At 55.1% G+C, this 17,679-nt stretch overlaps 1 protein-coding gene across 1 annotated transcript; it reads right to left on the bottom strand.

The window, feature by feature from the left end:
* Positions 1-148: 148 nt before the first annotated feature.
* Positions 149-13,383, bottom strand: LOC311199181 (proteasomal ATPase-associated factor 1-like; the record flags this gene model as incomplete). The annotated part of the gene is made up of 12 exons (XM_084273240.1): positions 149-595; positions 1,614-1,696; positions 2,530-2,612; positions 3,252-3,367; positions 4,854-4,945; positions 6,531-6,725; positions 8,437-8,587; positions 9,825-9,923; positions 10,956-11,045; positions 11,924-12,027; positions 13,206-13,246; positions 13,337-13,383. 12 exons carry the CDS (start codon positions 13,381-13,383, stop codon positions 518-520), a joined length of 1,179 nt encoding a protein of 392 aa, XP_084129366.1. The 3' UTR covers positions 149-517.
* Between the last annotated feature and the right edge of the window lie 4,296 nt (positions 13,384-17,679).

Raw genomic sequence — 17,679 nt, 5'->3', positions numbered from 1 at the left:
TGGAGATATTCCAGCCCCGTCTGGACGCCGACCTGTGCGACCTGTCCTAGGGAGCTGCTTTGGCAGGGGGGTTGGACCCGATGGGCTCTGGAGGTCCCTTCCAACCCCTGCAGTTCTGTGAGTCTGTGAAAATGTATTTCCCACATGGTGTTACTAAAGCAGTTGCTTTATTTCAGGCCATTCTGCCATAAGGTCACCCCCACATCCAATATATTTTATTATTTTACACACACACCCCCCACGCCCCATGCCAGCAGTGAGAAGATGTGTGGCAGCACAAGACCCTCCCTGACACCTCAGAGCCCCTCTCTCCCACTCAATAAAAAAAAAAAAAAATCCAAAGTTGTCCCACAGTAAGAAACATCCCCAAAAACAGCTGTACAGAGCCCGCTCATCCCAACGGCCTCAGAAGATTCCACAGGCCTCAGAAGCTTCTACACACGCACCTCAAACACACCACCCCAGAAAATAAGCTTGGAAGAGTTACTTTGGTGCAACTCCACACTGATCCAGGCAACTAAAGGTCAGAAAGTTGGTATCTCCTCACTATGCCATCTCTGCAGCACGTGTAAATTTGCTTCTCCCAAGCAGCTACCTGAAAAAGAGGGAGGGGAAAGTGAGTGGGATTTAAGGAGAGTTGCTGCTCAAGTGACAGCTAACAGCCTGTTTCTGGCATTGATTCCAGAGGTTCTTCTGTTAAATGCAAAAAGGGGGTGAGACACCAAGGAGTTGTGTGGGTCAGATCTCAGCCTCCACAGGAGTGGTACTTAGAAGGGGGAAAACTGGCTGGCAGAGCTGGAGTGGGTTGGGGAGACCTTCTCAGCACCTACAGCTACCTGACAGGAGGCTGCAGAGAGGTGGGCAATGGTCTCTTCAGCCAGGGGACAGGAGATGGGACAAGGGGAAATGGGCTCAAGCTGCACCAGGGCAGGGTCAGCTCAGATGGGAGGGAAAAGTTCTTCCCTGGCAGAGTTGTGGGGCTGTGGAACAGGCTGCCCAGGGAAGGGGCTGAGTCCCCATCCCAAGGGGGTGTTTAACAGATGGGGAGATGAGGTACTGAGAGATCTGGGTCAGCACAGGACAGGACTCCCTGAGCTTAAGGGACTTTTCCAACCTGGTGATTCTGTGGGTTAAAACCAAAAGCACATTTCCACTGGCACCACCAAGCTGAGAGCTGAGGGAACCCGTGTCACACTCCCAAGGGCAGCGGGGTGTCCGGAAACACAGGAGCCAGAGGCCTGCTTTTGGGTCCCGAGTCACCAGGGGGCAAGAGAAGAGGCAGCAGTGCCCAGCCAGCTGTTGCTTCTACCCCCAAGGATCCTCCAAGCACAATTAATTCACAGCTCAGTTAATTCTGCCAGAGCTGCTCCAACAACCAAGCTACTCTGCTGCTTTGGTATCGCTCCTGCATGATGCAGATAAGAGGCCAGAGGGTTTGTTTATGCCAAATATTTAGATTATTTGGGGGAGGGGGGGAAACCAGCTTAAAAGGCAACTGTGTGAAGGAACCTGAGGTGCAGGCTGCCAAGTCCTGAGATAAGGGCAGCTGCCTGCTACCTGGCATCAAGCTTCCCTACACCCCTTACCTGGGGTGATAAGACAGCATCCCTCACCTTGTACACAGGGTCACAGTCCGCTTCTGTGAGATCCAGGATGTAATCGAGGTCTTGCTGAATGATGAAGCAGGTTCCATCGCCTGGCCAGAGGAAGGAAAACAGGGCGATTAGTGAAGTGAGCCACGCTCTTAATTACAGACAGCTCCAGTGGGCCCAGTGAAAAGGCCTGGGCACAGAATCCTGAGGTTGGAAAAGACCTTTAAGCTCATCAAGTCCAACGCAGCCCCCTTCCTGGGCAGCCTGTTCCACAGCCCCACAACTCTGCCAGGGAAGAACTTTTCCCTCCCATCTGAGCTGACCCTGCCCTGGTGCAGCTTGAGCCCATTTCCCCTTGTCCCATCTCCTGTCCCCTGGCTGAAGAGACCATCACCCACCTCTCTGCACCCTCCTGGCAGGTCAGTGGAGGCGCTGAGAAGGTCTCCCCTCAGCCTCCTCTTCTCCAGGCTCAACACCCCCAGCTCCCTCACCCACTCCTCAGAGGATTTGCCCTCCAGCCCCTTCCCCAGCCTGGCTGCCCTTCTCTGGACTTGCTCCAGGACCTCCATGTCCTTCTGATGGTGAGGAGCCCAGAACTGGACTCAGCACTGGAGGAGCAGCCTCACCAATGCCCAGTACAGGGTCACTGATCACAGGGTACAGAGGGAAACATGCTGTGAAGATGTCAGAGAGATGAGAAAAGGCTCTAGCAGCCGAGAGGCGCCCTCAGACCCTATTCTGGAGGAACACAGGGAAGGTGAGGAACGGAACTCATGATGCCAACAGCAGCCATGTAACACAGCTACATCCCCTCACTCATTGCCAGGGACACACTGCCCACACAGACTGTGCTTATATGTAAAAGGGTAACGAAGAGCACAAAGCTCCTCAATTTGCTTCTACAATTTCTACTGGAAGAGGGGAACACTTGAGGTACCTTGGCTGGCGATAAATCCGTCTCGGTATGGGAGCAGCGACAGCACTGGTGCTCCTGATCTATGGATCACCTGGATTGGAGCACTAGAAGGAGGAGAAGAAACAAGGAAGGTGGTTACAGGCTGTAGTCAGGAGCCCACCCCAATGCGTGAATACGAGCTCAGGGTTAGAAGATAACAGGAGGAACATCTGCAGGACGTGGGGGTGTGATCAGTGATCACCCAGGAGTGTCTGGGAACTGAGCCCAGGGAACACCACTTGTGACCGGCCACCAACTGGATTTAACTCCATTCACCACAACTCTTTGGGCCCGGGGATCCAGCTCTTTTTCTTACCCAGTGAAGCGTAAGCCCACCCAAGCCCTGAGTAGCCAGGTTCTCCAGGAGAGTGCCCTAACAAACAGCATCAATGGCTTTACTAAGTCCAGGTAGACAACATCCACACCTTGCCCTCTTGAACAGGCTGCCCAGAGAGGTGGTGGGTGGCCCATCCGTGGGTGTGTTCAAGGCCAGGTTGGTCTGGGGCCTTGGGCAACCTTGTGTAGATCCAGGCCTGGAGGTTGTTGGCCCTGCCTGTGGCAGGGGGTGGGAACTCTATGATCCTTGGGGTCCCTTCCAACCCAGACCAGTCTATGATTATATGATCCTTTTACTGAGCAGGTCGCCTTCCAGTAGGAGATCATGTTGGTTGTTCAATAACTCCCAGCTCCTGGCACACACTCACCTAATATTTCTCACATCCAGCTGATAGATGTTCCCATCCTGAGTCCCTGCTAGGATGTAGGTACTAGAGAGGAACGTGCAGCAGTTGAACGCATCGGATCCGATGAAGAGGAACACCTGAGGACACAGAACAAATGCAAGGGTCAGACACTGACAGATGAGGCCACGGGACACCCAGAAGTTCCAGGAGCCACAGCACAAACTGGCAAACCCAGAGCCAGGTTAGTAACCCCTCAGCCCTGCTCCAAGATGGGCAGGAGAACAGGTCTCCAGGATCAGTCTCGCCAAGTCAGCAGACACGGCGCAGTCAGGAAATGCTCCTGGATCCTGGGGTTGGACTCGATGATCCTGTGTCCCTGGACTGGGCACTGGTGAGGCTGCACCTCGACTGTTGGGTCCAGTTCTGGGCTCCTCACCGTAAGAAGGACGCCGAGGTCCTGGAATGTGTCCAGAGAAGGGCAACCAGGCTGGGGAAGGGGCTGGAGGGCAAATCACAGGATCACAGAATGGTCTGGGTTGGAAGGGACCCCAAGTTCCCACCCCCCTGCCACAGGCAAATTCAGGGTTCAACTCCCAAGACGAAAAATTCATTTAATATAAAACCCTCTCATCAAGGACGTATCAGATATTAAACTGATAAGAAGAGACACTACACTCTTAGCCAAAAGGCTGAGATTTGATCCTACGTGGAGTGGCTGAGGGAGCTGTGGGTGTTCAGCCTGGAGGAGGCTGAGGGGAGACCTCCTCACGTCATGATCCGTCGTGTCACCGTGTTGAACTCCATCCCACTGGCCTCTCCCCATCGATCCAAGCTGCCCAGGTCCCTCTGGAGGGCATTCCCACCCTCTGCCAGATCCACACTTCCCCCTAACTTGGTGTCATCTGCAAACTTACTGAAGGAGCACACAATTCCCTCCTCCAAATCATCAATGAAGATATTAAAGAGGGTGGGTTGGAGGACCAACCCCTGAGGAACACCACTTGTGACTCCATTCACCACCATCTTCCCTCTCCAAAAGGAGAGCAATGGACTGCTGACCACCTGAGGTTCCCTTCACACCGTGGTTAAAACACCAGGCAGAACCAAGAGCAGCTTTCCACTCTGGATGCAGGAGGCAGCCTGCGGTTCCTGCACTCACGGTGACATCTACTGGCCAGTGTTTAAAGAGCCTTTCATTTAACCCAGTACCTGGGTTAAATTCCAGAGCCAATTCCTAATCCTTAACCTCCCCCCTCTCAAATAAATCTGGCCAGTGGGAAGCACAGACAGCACCACTTTGTGGTACTGGTGTTTCGTTTAGAGCATATCTGGGGAGCACACAAGCCCAAAGGCAGGTGGATCAGCTCCCCACCACCACCTGGCCTGGCTCTGTCCCGTTGTGTGGCCTGGGGGGGACCTCACCAGGGGAAAGGAACAGGATTAACACTAACCACCTCACTGATCTGGGTTGTTTTGAACCTGGTTTCATTCCTCAGCCCAGTGCTCTGGGCAGCCACACAACCCACAGCTTCCAACCCAAGGAAACAGAAGCCAAAGGCCTGATGCCTCTGAGCAGATTTTCTAGCACCTTCCCCAGGGAAACACCTCTGAGAGTCCCCTTACCGGCTGCCTGCTCTGCAGTCCCACTCCTTGAAGCTTCTTATCTTCTCGAGCCAGCAGCAGGACTTTCCCTTCTGTCCCAACCTCACGGTCACCTGACAAAGACATCAGTTCACTCCAGCGGGGGACGGAATGAGCCTTGGTGATACCCAAACCTGACAGCTGAACCCGTAATGGTGTTAACTCTGTACCCTGAGTCTCACAGTTTTGGGTGGCTGGGTTCTCATGGAGAAGGGGGGCTGCCAAAAAGCAGCCAGAAGCTCTCTGCAGGCCCCACAGAGCAAACACCAGATGGCTCAAGGCCGGACTCGTTGCTGACCAAGGCCGAGCCCATCAGCGATGGTCACAGCACCTCTGGGAACCACAGTGAGGAGAAACAAACCCTCAAGCAGCTGCTTTGTGCCCCCAGAGAAGGGAGTGGAGATGTGAGGAGCTGTGCAGCTACCAAGGGCAGGGAAGGGTGGAGGAGGCACCCCAGGTGCCGGAGAGAAAGATGCCCCTGCAGCCCCTGGAGAAACCCATGGTGGAGTGGGTGTCCCCCCACAGCCCATGGATGATGACAGGGAGCAGAGATCCCATCTACAGCCCATGGACGATCCCGTGCTGGAGCAGGTGGGAACACCTGAAGGGCGCTGTGACCCCGTAGGAATCCCAGGTGTGAGCAAGCTCCTGGCAGTGAAACCTGGAGCCTGTGGACAGACAGACCCACACCGAAGCAGGTCTGCTGGGTGGGAGGGAGGGAAGCTTGTGACCCTGTAGGGGACCAGGCTGGAGCAGTCTGGGTGGGCCTGAAGGTCGGCTCCCCATGGAAGGACCCACGCTGAGGCACTTGGTGAGGAGCTCAAGCCCCACAGGAAAGGATTCATGTCGGGAGAAGTTCCTGGAGGACTGTCTGCTGTGGGTGGGACCCCACAGTGCAGCAGGGAGAGGGGGTGAGGAATGCCCCCATCCCTCCCTCCCCAGCTAAGAAGGAAGGAAAACAGCTCGTGAGAAACTGACCCAAATCCCCATTCCCCCAGTCCCTGACCCTCCCCGTTCCACAATGGGGGGAAGAAGGGAGTGAAATCCTGGCTAAAGCTCAGTCTGCTGACAAGGGAGGGGTGGGGGGAGGTGCTTTAAGATCTGGCCACACTTCTCATCACCCAACTCTGGTGTCACTGGGGGTGCAGGGCAGTGCCATCAATTAGAGTCTCTCTCCTTTATTCCCTGTTGAGTCTGTTCTGCCCCTGACGCTGATTGTGGAATGATCTCTCCCTGCCCTTATCTCCACTCCTGAGCCCCTCAATATCTATTTTCCCCCTGTCCAGCTGAGAAGGGCACTGACAGAGCAGCTTTGGTGGATGTCTGGCCTCCAGCCAGAGCCACACCACCACAAGGAAAGAGCCATGTGTCTCCAGTTCACTCCACATAAAGCTTTTCCTTTATAATACTCAAATTCCCTGGCTGTGTAACAGTAACTGAGACACCCCAGGAGCAATTAGAGAGACTCAATCGGTCTTAACCTGCTTGATAACGCTCAACTCCTCCACAGGACCAGAGTGCTCTGGTCTGGTCACCCAGGGTCCCTTCCCCAGATAGGAGGGGCACAGAAGCAAGCTCCACACTCAGCATTATTGGTGACAAACCTAAGCAGTTTGGGCTAGGAGAAGAAATATGAATTTTTAAGAGCAAGATCCTTACTAGGAGCTTTTTCAGGCGAGCCCAGGTTGAGGGAGCTGTCAGCAGCACCCACAGCGATGCCGTTGACAGGAGAGCCACAGTCAGCGATGACACCCAGGCAGGAGGATTTCCCGCAGTCCCAGAGAAGCACGGTGCCATCCCTAGAGCAGGAGAGGACATTTCTTCCCCGATCCACAATGGCAGTGTCCAAAATACCTGTGTCAAGGCAAAGGCCACAGTCAGACAGACAGCATGGAAGACGGACAGACGCAGCAGCTCATTGCCCAAGGTGAACTGCGCTACAAGCCCCAAAGTGCTGATCCCAGACTGCCACCGGTCACACACAGCCAAACTGGCTGAGCTGGAACAAGTCTGGAACGAGGTGTACGGGGAAGGCAACAGCCCCCAGCAAAGCAAAGCATATGGAGCAGGAGCCATCACCTGGCACAAAGGCAGATTATCACCAGTATCATGGAAGAACTTTTCATGGTCAGGGTGAGGGAGCCCTGGGACAGGCTGCTCGGGGGGTGTGGAGTCTCCTTCTCTGGAGATATTCCAGCCCCGGCTGGACACCGACCTGTGTGATCTGTCCTAGGGAGCTGCTTTGGCAGGGGGGTTGGACCCAATGGGCTCTGGAGGTGCCTTCCAACCCCTATGCTTCTGTGACTTCATGAATCACCAGTAAAATAATTGGCAACACCTTGCCTCAGACTGAGCTGATATCACAGCTGAGTTTCCAGCTCCAAAATCAGCCTCTAACTTGGACAGAAGTCCAAGCCCAGCCCAACTCTGGATCATGCTAAGGCTTGTGTGGGGCAAGAAGCATCCACATCATCCAGCTACAGCAACATCAGAAGCACAGTTCATTCCAGTTGCTAACATCCCCAAAAGAGTTAACCATGGGGATGTTGAGTCTGGATCTGAAAAATGATGGTTAGAGGATTTAATTGATGCTTTGCAAATCATCTGAGGAGCAGCTGAGGGAGCTGGGGGTGTTGAGCCTGGGGAACAGGAGGCTGAGGGGAGACCTTCTCAGTGTCTCCACTGACCTGCCAGGAGGGTGCAGAGAGGTGGGTGATGGTCTCTTCAGCCAGGGGACAGGAGATGGGACAAAGAGAAATGGGCTCAAGCTGCACCAGGGCAGGGTCAGCTCAGATGGGAGGGAAAAGTTCTTCCCTGGAAGAGTTGTGGGGCTGTGGAACAGGCTGCCCAGGGAGGGGGCTGAGTCTCCACCCCTGGGGGTGTTTTAAAAAAAGGGTAGATGAGGTACTTAGGGTTATGGTTGTGCTTAGGATGGGAATGGTTGGACTTGATGATCTTAAGGTCTTTTCCAGCCTTGTGATTCTATCAAGCTCCCAGAACTCAAATAGAAATATCTGTAGTGACTGCACTAGATGAAACTCTTCCTGTCATCGCCCTGTAGAGAGTGGCCTTCAGCCTCACCCTAGAGCTGTTTATCCCAGAATCTCCTGACTTGGAAGGGACCCATATGGATCACCGAGTCCAACTCCTGGCTCCACACAGGTCCAGCCAGGTTTATCCTCAGAACCGGCACATCTTTTAAACGCATTTCAGATTTCTGAGGGGGCAGAAGCCAAAGCCCACAGCCCTGACCACATGCCACTCAAAATCTACCTCTGGCTGGGCTTCTGTAGCCAAGTCCCAGCTTTTATTGACCCTTGGTTAGCCCTGCAGCCAGGGCATCTTCACATGGTGACATCCTGAGACTTGGAGGAGTCAAAATATTTCCCCAAAACCCAAAGGAGAAAAAGGAAAAAGGGGTTGTCTTGTCTTGCCTTACAAGGGAGGCTTCTCCCCTCCTGGGCAGCCTGTTCCAGTAGGCTGGTGACTGACCGTTACCCCTCAGGCACAAAACAGTTATACACATGGCAGATGAAGCAGTATTTAAAGCCTGAGCACTCTGTACCTCCTTTGTGACCTTTAAATGTTACTACGCAGCTGGCATCTTCTGCTGACCAGATCTTTAGCTGGGCATCCATTCCTCCACTCAGAACCACCAGGCCCGATGGAAAAAACCTGCAACAATTCACATCATACACATGGCCTTCCAACAGTCTCTGGAAAACAAAGAACTACGTGCTAGTTCCATTGTTATCACCCTTACACAGAGCGACTCTTGAGCTGTGACACTGGAGAAGAGGGGATTGTCCCTCTCTGCTCTGCCCTCGGGAGGCCCCAGCTGGAGTCCTGTGTCCAGAGCTGGGGCCCCAACACAAGAAAGATGTGGGACTGTTGGAGAGGGGTCAGAGGAGCCATGGAGATGATCAGAGGGCTGGAGCACCTCCCCTACGGAGAGAGACTTAAGGAGCTGGGGGCACCTCACTGCAGCCTTCCCTTCCCTAAAGGAAGCAGATAAACAGGAGGGGAAATGGCTTATTAAAAGGGTAATTAATGGCAGGACAAGGGGGGTGGATTAAAGCTAACAGAGGGGAGGTTTAAATTAGATATTAGGGGGAAGTTCTTTCCAGAAAGAGTGGTGAGGGGCTGGAACGGGCTGCCCAGAGAGGGGGTGGGTGCCCTGTACCTGGGGGTGTTCAAGGCCAGGTTGGATGGGGCCCTGGGCACCCTTGTGTAGCTCCAGGCCTGGAGGTTGGTGGCCCTGCCTGTGGCAGGGCGGTTGGAACTCTGTGATCCTTGGGGTCCCTTCCAACCCAGATCAGTCTGGGATTCTAAAACTTGGTGTTCACACGTGGGCAGTGGATTAAGCTCAAATCCTCTGGGTCTGGGTTCTTGCAAGGGAACTCATCTCAATTTGAGGCAGGCACAGAGCTGGCAGGTCCACTTTGTGCCTCCCTCCACTGCTGGAGTCGCTAATTACACAGCAAAGGATGCTACATTTGGTTCTAAGAACGGGTGAAATGTCTTTATCCATTGCTAAACAAGCAGCTGACAGGTCAAGCTGCACAAGAACCACAGTAACCGGTGTTTCTAGCCACGACCCAGTTAATTCATCACAGGCAGGAGTCTTTTTCCTCACCTCTTCTCTACTGCAGAAGCCAATTCAGGGCTTGCAGCACACAGGTTAGGAGCTGTCATTCCTAACCACCCTTTCTCGTTTTCAACCTGGGATTTCCCTCTGGATTGCCAGCCATCATTTCCCTTGGGAGCAGTCAGGCTTTCCAAGAGATTGAACTTCAAACCTCCCAGGTGGATAATTTCAATTAGCTCTGCAATCAAAAGTCAGGTTCCCACCTTCCCTAGGCCACAGTGTATGGGTAGCCTGACTGAATTCATGGTCAAAGGACTTTGTTAAGGTCACAGCCAACACACAACATCAAAGCTAGATGCTCTTACTCTTATTTCTCCATTTGCAGCCTGCCAGATTTTCATGGTCCCATCTGTGCTGGTTGACACGCCGAGCCCACCGCCGCTGGAAATGTCGAGACAGGTAACCTGCAGGAGGGTGGAAACACCAAACATTAGCTTTGTGTCACCTCCTACATAGGGTTTTCTGCTCCAGAGCCTAATTCCTTGCTGGGGGAGACCTGCTAAGTACATCCCCGGGTGCTACTGTCACCCCCAGACATACACTGCTGGGGGGATTTAAAGCACCTCGCAGAGTTTCCATCACCACGGCTTCACAGTTCCAGCCTGGTAACGCTCTTCTAACACTTAACACCCTTACACAAGGACAAGAATCATCGAATCACAGACTGGTCTGGGTTGGAAGGGACCCCAAGAAACTTCCAACTTGAAGCCATCGCCCCCTGTCCTGTCCCCACAGACACTGAGAAGAGGCTGGCCATGTCCCCCTGTGTCCCACCCTTCAGATATTGATAACCATTGATCAGATCCCCTCTCAGGCTGCTTCTCTCCAGGCTGAACAGCCCCAGCTCACTCAGCCTTTCTTCACAGGGGAGATGCTCCAGGCCTTTCATCATCTCCGTGTCCCTCCTCTGGACTCTCTCCAGGAGATCCCTGTCCCTTTTATACCAGGGAGCCCAGAACTGAACACAACACTCCAAGTGTGACCTGACCGGGGCAGAGCAGAGGGGGATGATCCCCTCCTTTGACCTGCTGGCCACGCTCCTCTTCATGCACCCCAGGATCCCATTGGCCTCCTTGGGCACACTGCTGGCTCATGGCCACCCTGTCACCCACCAGGACCTCCAAGTCCTTCTCTGAAGAGCTCCTCTCCAGCAGCTCACCCCCAGCCTGTACAATTCTTTCCCAAGTGCAAGACTCTCCACTTGCTTTTATCAAACCTCACCTGGTTTCTCCCTGCCCAGCTCTCCAGCTTTCCCAATCACAAGCAACTTCCCCAAGTTTCTCTGATCCTATAACATTTAATGACCCAGTTCAAATATGAAGTCACACTGCTGGTCAACCCTCAGACCAAGCATGCAACACGCCTGAGACACGCTGCGAAAGCTCGGGGTCAGTCCCATGTGTTTCCCCCCCACCTCATTTCACAAGGTTACTTACACTTTTCTGATGAATCCTGGAAAAAGTTGTGTAAGGAGCCAGAAACTTTGTGGATGCATTTTCATGTGGACAAGAAATGAGAATGCTTTTCTAGAGGAGGGAAGAAAAGGGAAGAAGAAGAGTTAGAAGGGCCGTCAGGCTGTCGAGGTGGAACTGTGGTTTGGACCTGGCTGTGGTCTCTCAAGAGCCTGAGGAGGGATGAAGCAGAGTGTTGGGCTTGCTTCGTTCTACTGCTGCAAGACACAAAGCCTGGGGTGGGAAGTGATGGCCATTATGGCCACAGGAGTTGGCTGGGCCTGTGTAGAGCCAGGAGTTGAACTCTATGATCCATGTGGGTCCCTTCTAAGTCAGGAGATGCTAAGATTATGGGACACACGACCCCAGCATGATCACAAAATCCCAGGGGTTGGAAGGAACCTCAGGAGATCATCAGGTCCAACCCCCTGCCAAAGCAGCTCCCTAGGACAGGGCGCACAGGTCGGCATCCAGACAGGGCTGGAATATCTCCAGAGAAGGAGACTCCACACCCCCCTGGGCAGCCTGTCCCAGGGCTCCCTCACCCTCACCAGGAAAAGTTCTTCCATGAGAAGATACTGGTGATCTCCTGCTCCATATACTTTGTTTTGCTGGGAGCTGTTGCCTTCCCTGTACACCTCGTTCCAGACCTGTTCCACCTCACCAGTTTGGCTGTGTGTGACCAGTGGCAGTCTGGGAACAGCAGCTTGGGGCTTGTAGTTGAGTTCACCTTGGGAACTCAAGATGGGTCTTGAATACCTCCAGAGAGGGAGACTCATGAGCGGATGCTACGGACCAGCTCCAGGACCCAGCACAGGCGAGGTGCCAAGGACAGCTGGATAATCCATGCAGGGAACTGGGAAACAGTTTTAGGCTCTTATTTTGGCTGGTATAACAGTACCACCCCTTCACACACAGAAGGCAGTTACCGATCCCCCAGCCCACCCCAGCACCTCGGTGACTTCCCCAACCACGAAGCCCTCGGAAGCAGCGATGTCAGGGACGCCCTCAGTGCTGAGCCCACGGCGGGTCAAGCTGCCGTACAGGGTGGGCTTCCCTGTGGGGAGAACAGCCATCAGCTCAGCCACCTCTCAACCCCACCCCCTCCCCAGCTTATCTTCCCCTCAGCCCGCCCCAAACCACAGGGCACCCCTCCCAACCACCCTCAGCCCTCCCTGAGACACAGGAAACACTCCCAACCGCCCTCACTCCTTCTTACACAGCCCCCCAACTGCCCTCATCTCTCCTAACCCACAGCACCCCTCCACCCCCTTAAGCCCCAGACTTGAGGTATTTAAAAGGGGTGTAGATGAAGAGCTTAAGGACATGATCTAGAGGTGGACCAGGCCCTGATTGGACTCGGTGAACTCAAGGGTCTCTTCTAACCCAGGGGATTCTAGGATCCTGTAAATGCTATTAGTTTCAACCTCGGGTTTAGCACTGTAAAAGTGAGTAAGATCTTGATTAACCTGACAAACACAAGGAAAAGTTATGGATTCAGCTGGACCTGAAAGGAATTTTGCTGCAATTCTTTACACCAACCCAGCCTGGAGCATTTCATATAATTTAGCCCTTAGAGACAGATTTTAGAACAAAACATGAGCACAGAGTTGAAAACTATTCACTTGCCCTGTTTATACTAGATAAAAACCTAATTAATTTCTTGAATACTGCATCCAGCTCTGGAGTCCCCAACGTAAGCAGCACATGGGACTGGTGGAACAAGCCCAGAGGAGGCCACGGAAATGATCAGAGGGCTGGAGCACCTCTGCTGTGAAGCCAGGCTGGGAGAGGTGGTCTGGGTCAGCCTGGGGAAGAGAAGGCTCTGGGGAGATCTTACAGCACCTTCCAGTCCCTGAAGGGGCTACAGGAAAGCTGGGGAGGGACTTTTCAGAAGGGCAGGGAGACACAGGACGAGGGGGGACGGGTTTAAACTGGAAGGGGGGAAATTTAGATTGGATAATGGGAAGAAATTCTTCCCTCTGAGGGTGGTGAGGCCCTGGCACAGGGTGCCCAGGGAAGTGGTGGCTGCCCCCTCCCTGGAGGTGTCCAAGGCTGGGTTGGATGGGGCCTTGAGCAGCTGGGGCTGGTGAGAGGTGTCCCTGCCCATGGCAGGGGGCGGGACTCAACCATCTCTGCGGTCCCTGACAGCACTGCCCGTGCTGTGTCCCCGTGTGCCTCCTCTCGCCCCAGCCCGCCACCCCCTGAGCCCCCCCACACCGCCTCAGCACTCACCAGGGCTGCGGCAGCTCAGCCAGGCCTCACCCTCGTCCCTCCTGCGGAGAGGAAGAGCGGCTGTGAGCGGAGCCGGAGGAAAGAGAGCAGAGAAGGGAGCGGGGGAAGGGGACGGCGAGGGCCGCGCCCACCTCAGCGCCCGGCTCCAGTCGCTCTGCACCCGCAGCGCCGCCGCCATCCCAGCGCGGCCAACGCCGCCTCTGCCGCCTCCGGCCTGCCCGCCGCCCCCCGCCAAGCGCAAAGGGAAAGACGCCGCCAGTGAGCGGGCGCTTCCACAGCCGCGCCCCGCCCCGTCACCGGGCTTAAAGGGGCCGCGCTGCGCCGCTGGGTAGGCACGGGGAGGGGTATGGGGGGGGCGGGGCGGGGGCGGGGGCGGGGGCGGGCGCGGGCGCGGGCAAGGCAATGGAGGGGGAGGGGGCAGGCAATGAAAGGGGAAGGGAAAGGGAAAGGGGGGCCGTGGGGGCCGGTGCTGGACCCCCGCGGGAGTGGCATAGAAAGTGCACGGCTCGTGCTGGGGCGAAAGGGCAGGTGGGGGGTGAGGAGGGTGCTGAGCACCCACGGGTGGGGTGTTGGGCACCCGGAAATTTGTGCCCCCAAAGAAGGGGAAGGTAGCACCCCAAACCCTGCTTCCTTGCTCCAGCCTGGCTCAGCGATGGCGAGACCCGGGCACGCCAGGAACTCTCCGTCGTTGGAGAAGACTGAGGAGGAGGAGGACCCAGTGGACGCCATGATCTCACGCACGGGCTGCACCGCGCAGCACCGGGAGCTGCAGGACTGCATGGCGGCGCGGCAGGACTGGCGCCATTGCCAGCCCCAGGTCCGTGCTTTCGGCGAGTGCATGGCACGCCGGCAGCGTGACACCCAGCCCCGTGGAGCAGCACCTGGCTCACACCAAGCCCACCCTGCTTCACCACCTGGGAACTGAAATCACTGGGGACCTTTGGTGCTGGTGCTGTCACCCAGCCCACCCCCAGTGGCCCAGGTGTGGGGGACAGCCACACCCCCCTGACCCCGATTTTCTGGCAGCAGCACTGGGGAATTAAATCTGTTGGTGGCCAAAGGGCTCCTTTCTGTCTGTGCCACCAGGGGGAGGGGATGCTTCTGGGGACAGATGGGTGTTTCCGGTCCAAAATAGCCCAAACTGGGAGCGCTTGGGGTACCCAAGCTGAGGCTCGGCTCTGCAACAGCCCTACCACGGATTTCTATTCTGTGTCCTTCCCTGTGCTGTCCCAAAGCTTTTCCAGCAACGGTCACAGACTGCTCAGGGCTGCGAGGGACCTCAAAGATCATTGAGTCCCACCCCCTGCCATGGGCAGGGACACCTCTCACCAGCTCTCTACCACGTCCTCTCCCAGCCTGGATTGACAGTGAGGATTTCCCCGACCCAAGGCCAGGACCCTGCACTTGTCCTTGTGGAACTTCATGAGGTTCCCCTGGGCCCACTTCTCCAGGTCCCTCCGCATGGCATCCCGTCCTTCCAGCGTGATAACCTCATGTTCCACAGGAGAGGATTGGGGTGGGAGGGGGGAATGGGGAAGGCAGAATTTCTCTCGTGGGAAGCCGCGTGGGGGTGGGGAAGGTGCTCTTCAGGAGTGAGAGGCTGCTCTGATGCTGCCTCCATGGAACAAAGCTATGAAAAAGAAAAGAGAAAGGCATTTGGGGGAGCTGGAAAGGACAGGCTGCCCACGGCATCTCCCGGGGGGCGGAAACTTTGAGGGCATCTCCTTGGGAGCTGGGTACAGGGGCTGCCAGCCAAAAATCACAACAGGCACAGGACTCCGAGTTGAGGGTGATACCTTGAAAAGCAGGAATCTAAACTCCCCAGCCTTGGTGGCTGTTCAGCAGGTATTGTTTATTGCGGTGCTGGGCACACAGGGGATCACATGTGTTTTCATGCTTCACTGAGTCCTCCCCTGCAGCCTTGTCCAGCCTTGGCTGCTCCTCTCCAAGACACCGGGGACACAGCCTGGGCTTCAGCAGACTCATCTGGCCAAGCACCTTCTTCCTATTGGTTGGAGGGAGGGATCCCCAAGTGGGATCACACTGCAGGCTCCCCTTATAGCCCCTTGCCACAGGACCAGAGACGCCTGTAGCTCCTTGTAGCACTCTCGCTCCACGCTGCACAGAGTGTGGATGACCTCGAGGACCAGCTACTCCTTGTCCATGTCCATGGCTGGGTGTCTGCTAGGAGAAGGCTCCATGTCCGTGCTGCTCATGGCCTGTCCCAGACCTGTCCATGGCCCTGCTCTTGGTCAGTCTCCAGTGGCAGATCCAGTGGGAAGTCTTGGTGAAGGGCTGGCCCTGGCTCTGTCCCCAGTCCCTCAGGATCTTGATGGGTCTGGAGGGCTGGCAATGGCTTGAGAGCTTCCAGCTCCTCCATGGCACCGGGCCAGGGCTCGGGGAAGGAGTAGCGGGCCTTGGTGAAAGCCCATCTGAGAGAGATGTGAAGAGAGAGACAGCGGCATCCCGACCGCTGTGGAGGGAACACGGTGCTGGGGTGTGAGACTCATCTAGAGGTCAGCCTTGCTTCAGGGCCTCTGGGTCGAGCCTCAGGGCTTCAGGGCCTATCTCCACTGCAGCCCCTGAGACGCTGCTCAGCATGAGGGGGCCTGGGTGAGGGTCCCCTGTGGGTGCTGCTGGCCCCGTTCCGAGCCCACCCACACCCCCAGGCACCAGCAAACCCACTGGGATACCAGCCACCTCCACCCCACTTTTGGGGGTGCCAGCGGTGCCTGGGGCCAGCTTGTGCTCGCAGGAGTCGGGCACTAAGGGGCTCGCAACCCAACCAGGGGAGGGAAAGGTTGGGGGCCACAGGCAAGCCACAGGCAGGCCCACCAACCTCCAGGCATGGATCTACAAGGACCCACCCAACCTGGCCTTGAACACTTCCAGGGATGGGGCACCCACCACCTCTCTGGGCTGCCTGTTCCAGCCCCTCACCACTTTCTCTGTAAAAAACTTCCCCCTAATATCCAACCCAACCCTTCCCTTCTTCAGCTTCACTCCATCCCCCTTGGCCTGATGGTGAGATGTGCAAGGGAGAGAAAGAGGAGGACCCAAGCTGTAACTGTCTGTTGTTGAGGAGCAAGACCTTAGAGTTAGAAATGTGATGCTCAGGAGTTACCAACGTGCAAACTGCACTGTAGAATTTACTGGGAAGGGACCGTAGATGGTAGTCTCTGTAGATCTCTCTTTTCAGCACTCTTCAGTGCTGGTCTCAGGGTTTAGAAAAGCTGGAAGAGATAAAGAAGTGTGAAAGCATGAGGAGAGGTCTTGAGAACCTTTCCCTTAACCGAGTTTGTAGCTGGTGAAGAGGTGAGGGCCTGTGTTAGGTTTTTAAACTCCTGAGTGATCTGCAGAAGGTGAAGAGGAAAAGATTTGCTGTTCCTTTCAGGTAGAATGTGTCATCTAATACATTTACAGGTGTCACTGGAGAATTATGATCTAGTTGCAATCACGGAAACATGGTGGGATGATTCCCACAGTTGGAATACCCCCGTAGAAGGGTATCGCCTTTTTAGAAGGGATAGGCTAGGAAGGAAGGGTGGTAGGGTTGCCCTCTATGTTAAAAAGTGGATAGACTGTGAGGAGCTCTCTCTGGAAGGTGGCCAGGAGCAGGTTGAAAGCCTGTGGGTCAGGATTAGGGATGGGGCTAATAAAGAGCAGCTGGTGATAGGGGTCTACTACAGGCCACCTGATCAAGGAGAGACTACCGATGAGGCTTTCTTCCTTCATCTGCAGGAGGCATCACGGTCACAGGCACTCATCCTGATGGGGGACTTTAACCACCCGGATATCTGCTGGGAAAACCACATGGCGAGCTGCAAGAGGTCCAGGAGACTCCTGGAGTGTGTAGATGATAACTTTCTGGTTCAAATAGTGGATAGACTGACCAGAGGCGATGCACTGCTGGACCTGGTGCTCACCAATGTGGGGGAGATCATTAAAGGTCTTAAGGTTGGAGACAGCCTGGGCTGCAGTGACCATGCCCTAGTTGAGTTTGTAATCTCAAGGAATGTGGGCCTGGCGAAAAGTGGGACCAGGACACTGAACTTTAAGAGAGCAAACTTTAGGCTGTTTAAGGACTTGTTGGCCAAGATCTCCTGGGAGGTGGTCCTTAGAGACAGAAATGTTGAGGACAGCTGGCTACTCTTTAAGGATGCCTTTCTGAGAGCTAAAAGACTCTCTATCCCCCTGAATAAGAAAGCGGGCAAGAGGGGCAGGAGGCCAGCATGGCTAAGCAAGGACCTGCTGGTCAAACTGAGGGAAAAGAAAGGCAAATACAAGCTCTGGAAGCAAGGGTGTGTAGCCTGGAAAGAATACAGGGATGCTGTTCGGACTTGCAGAGATGGGATCAGGAAAGCCAAGGCGCAGATGGAACTGAACTTGGCAAGGGATGTTAAAAATCACAAGAAGGGATTTTACAGGTACATTGGCCAGAAGAGACAGGCCAAAGAGAACGTACCCCCCTTGG

This window comes from Gallinula chloropus (genome assembly GCF_964237585.1).
Source record: "Gallinula chloropus genome assembly, chromosome: 1".
NCBI classification, from domain to species: Eukaryota; Metazoa; Chordata; class Aves; order Gruiformes; family Rallidae; genus Gallinula; species Gallinula chloropus.
Note: the sequence above shows the minus strand (reverse complement) of the source record. Positions and strands in the feature narration are given on the sequence as shown.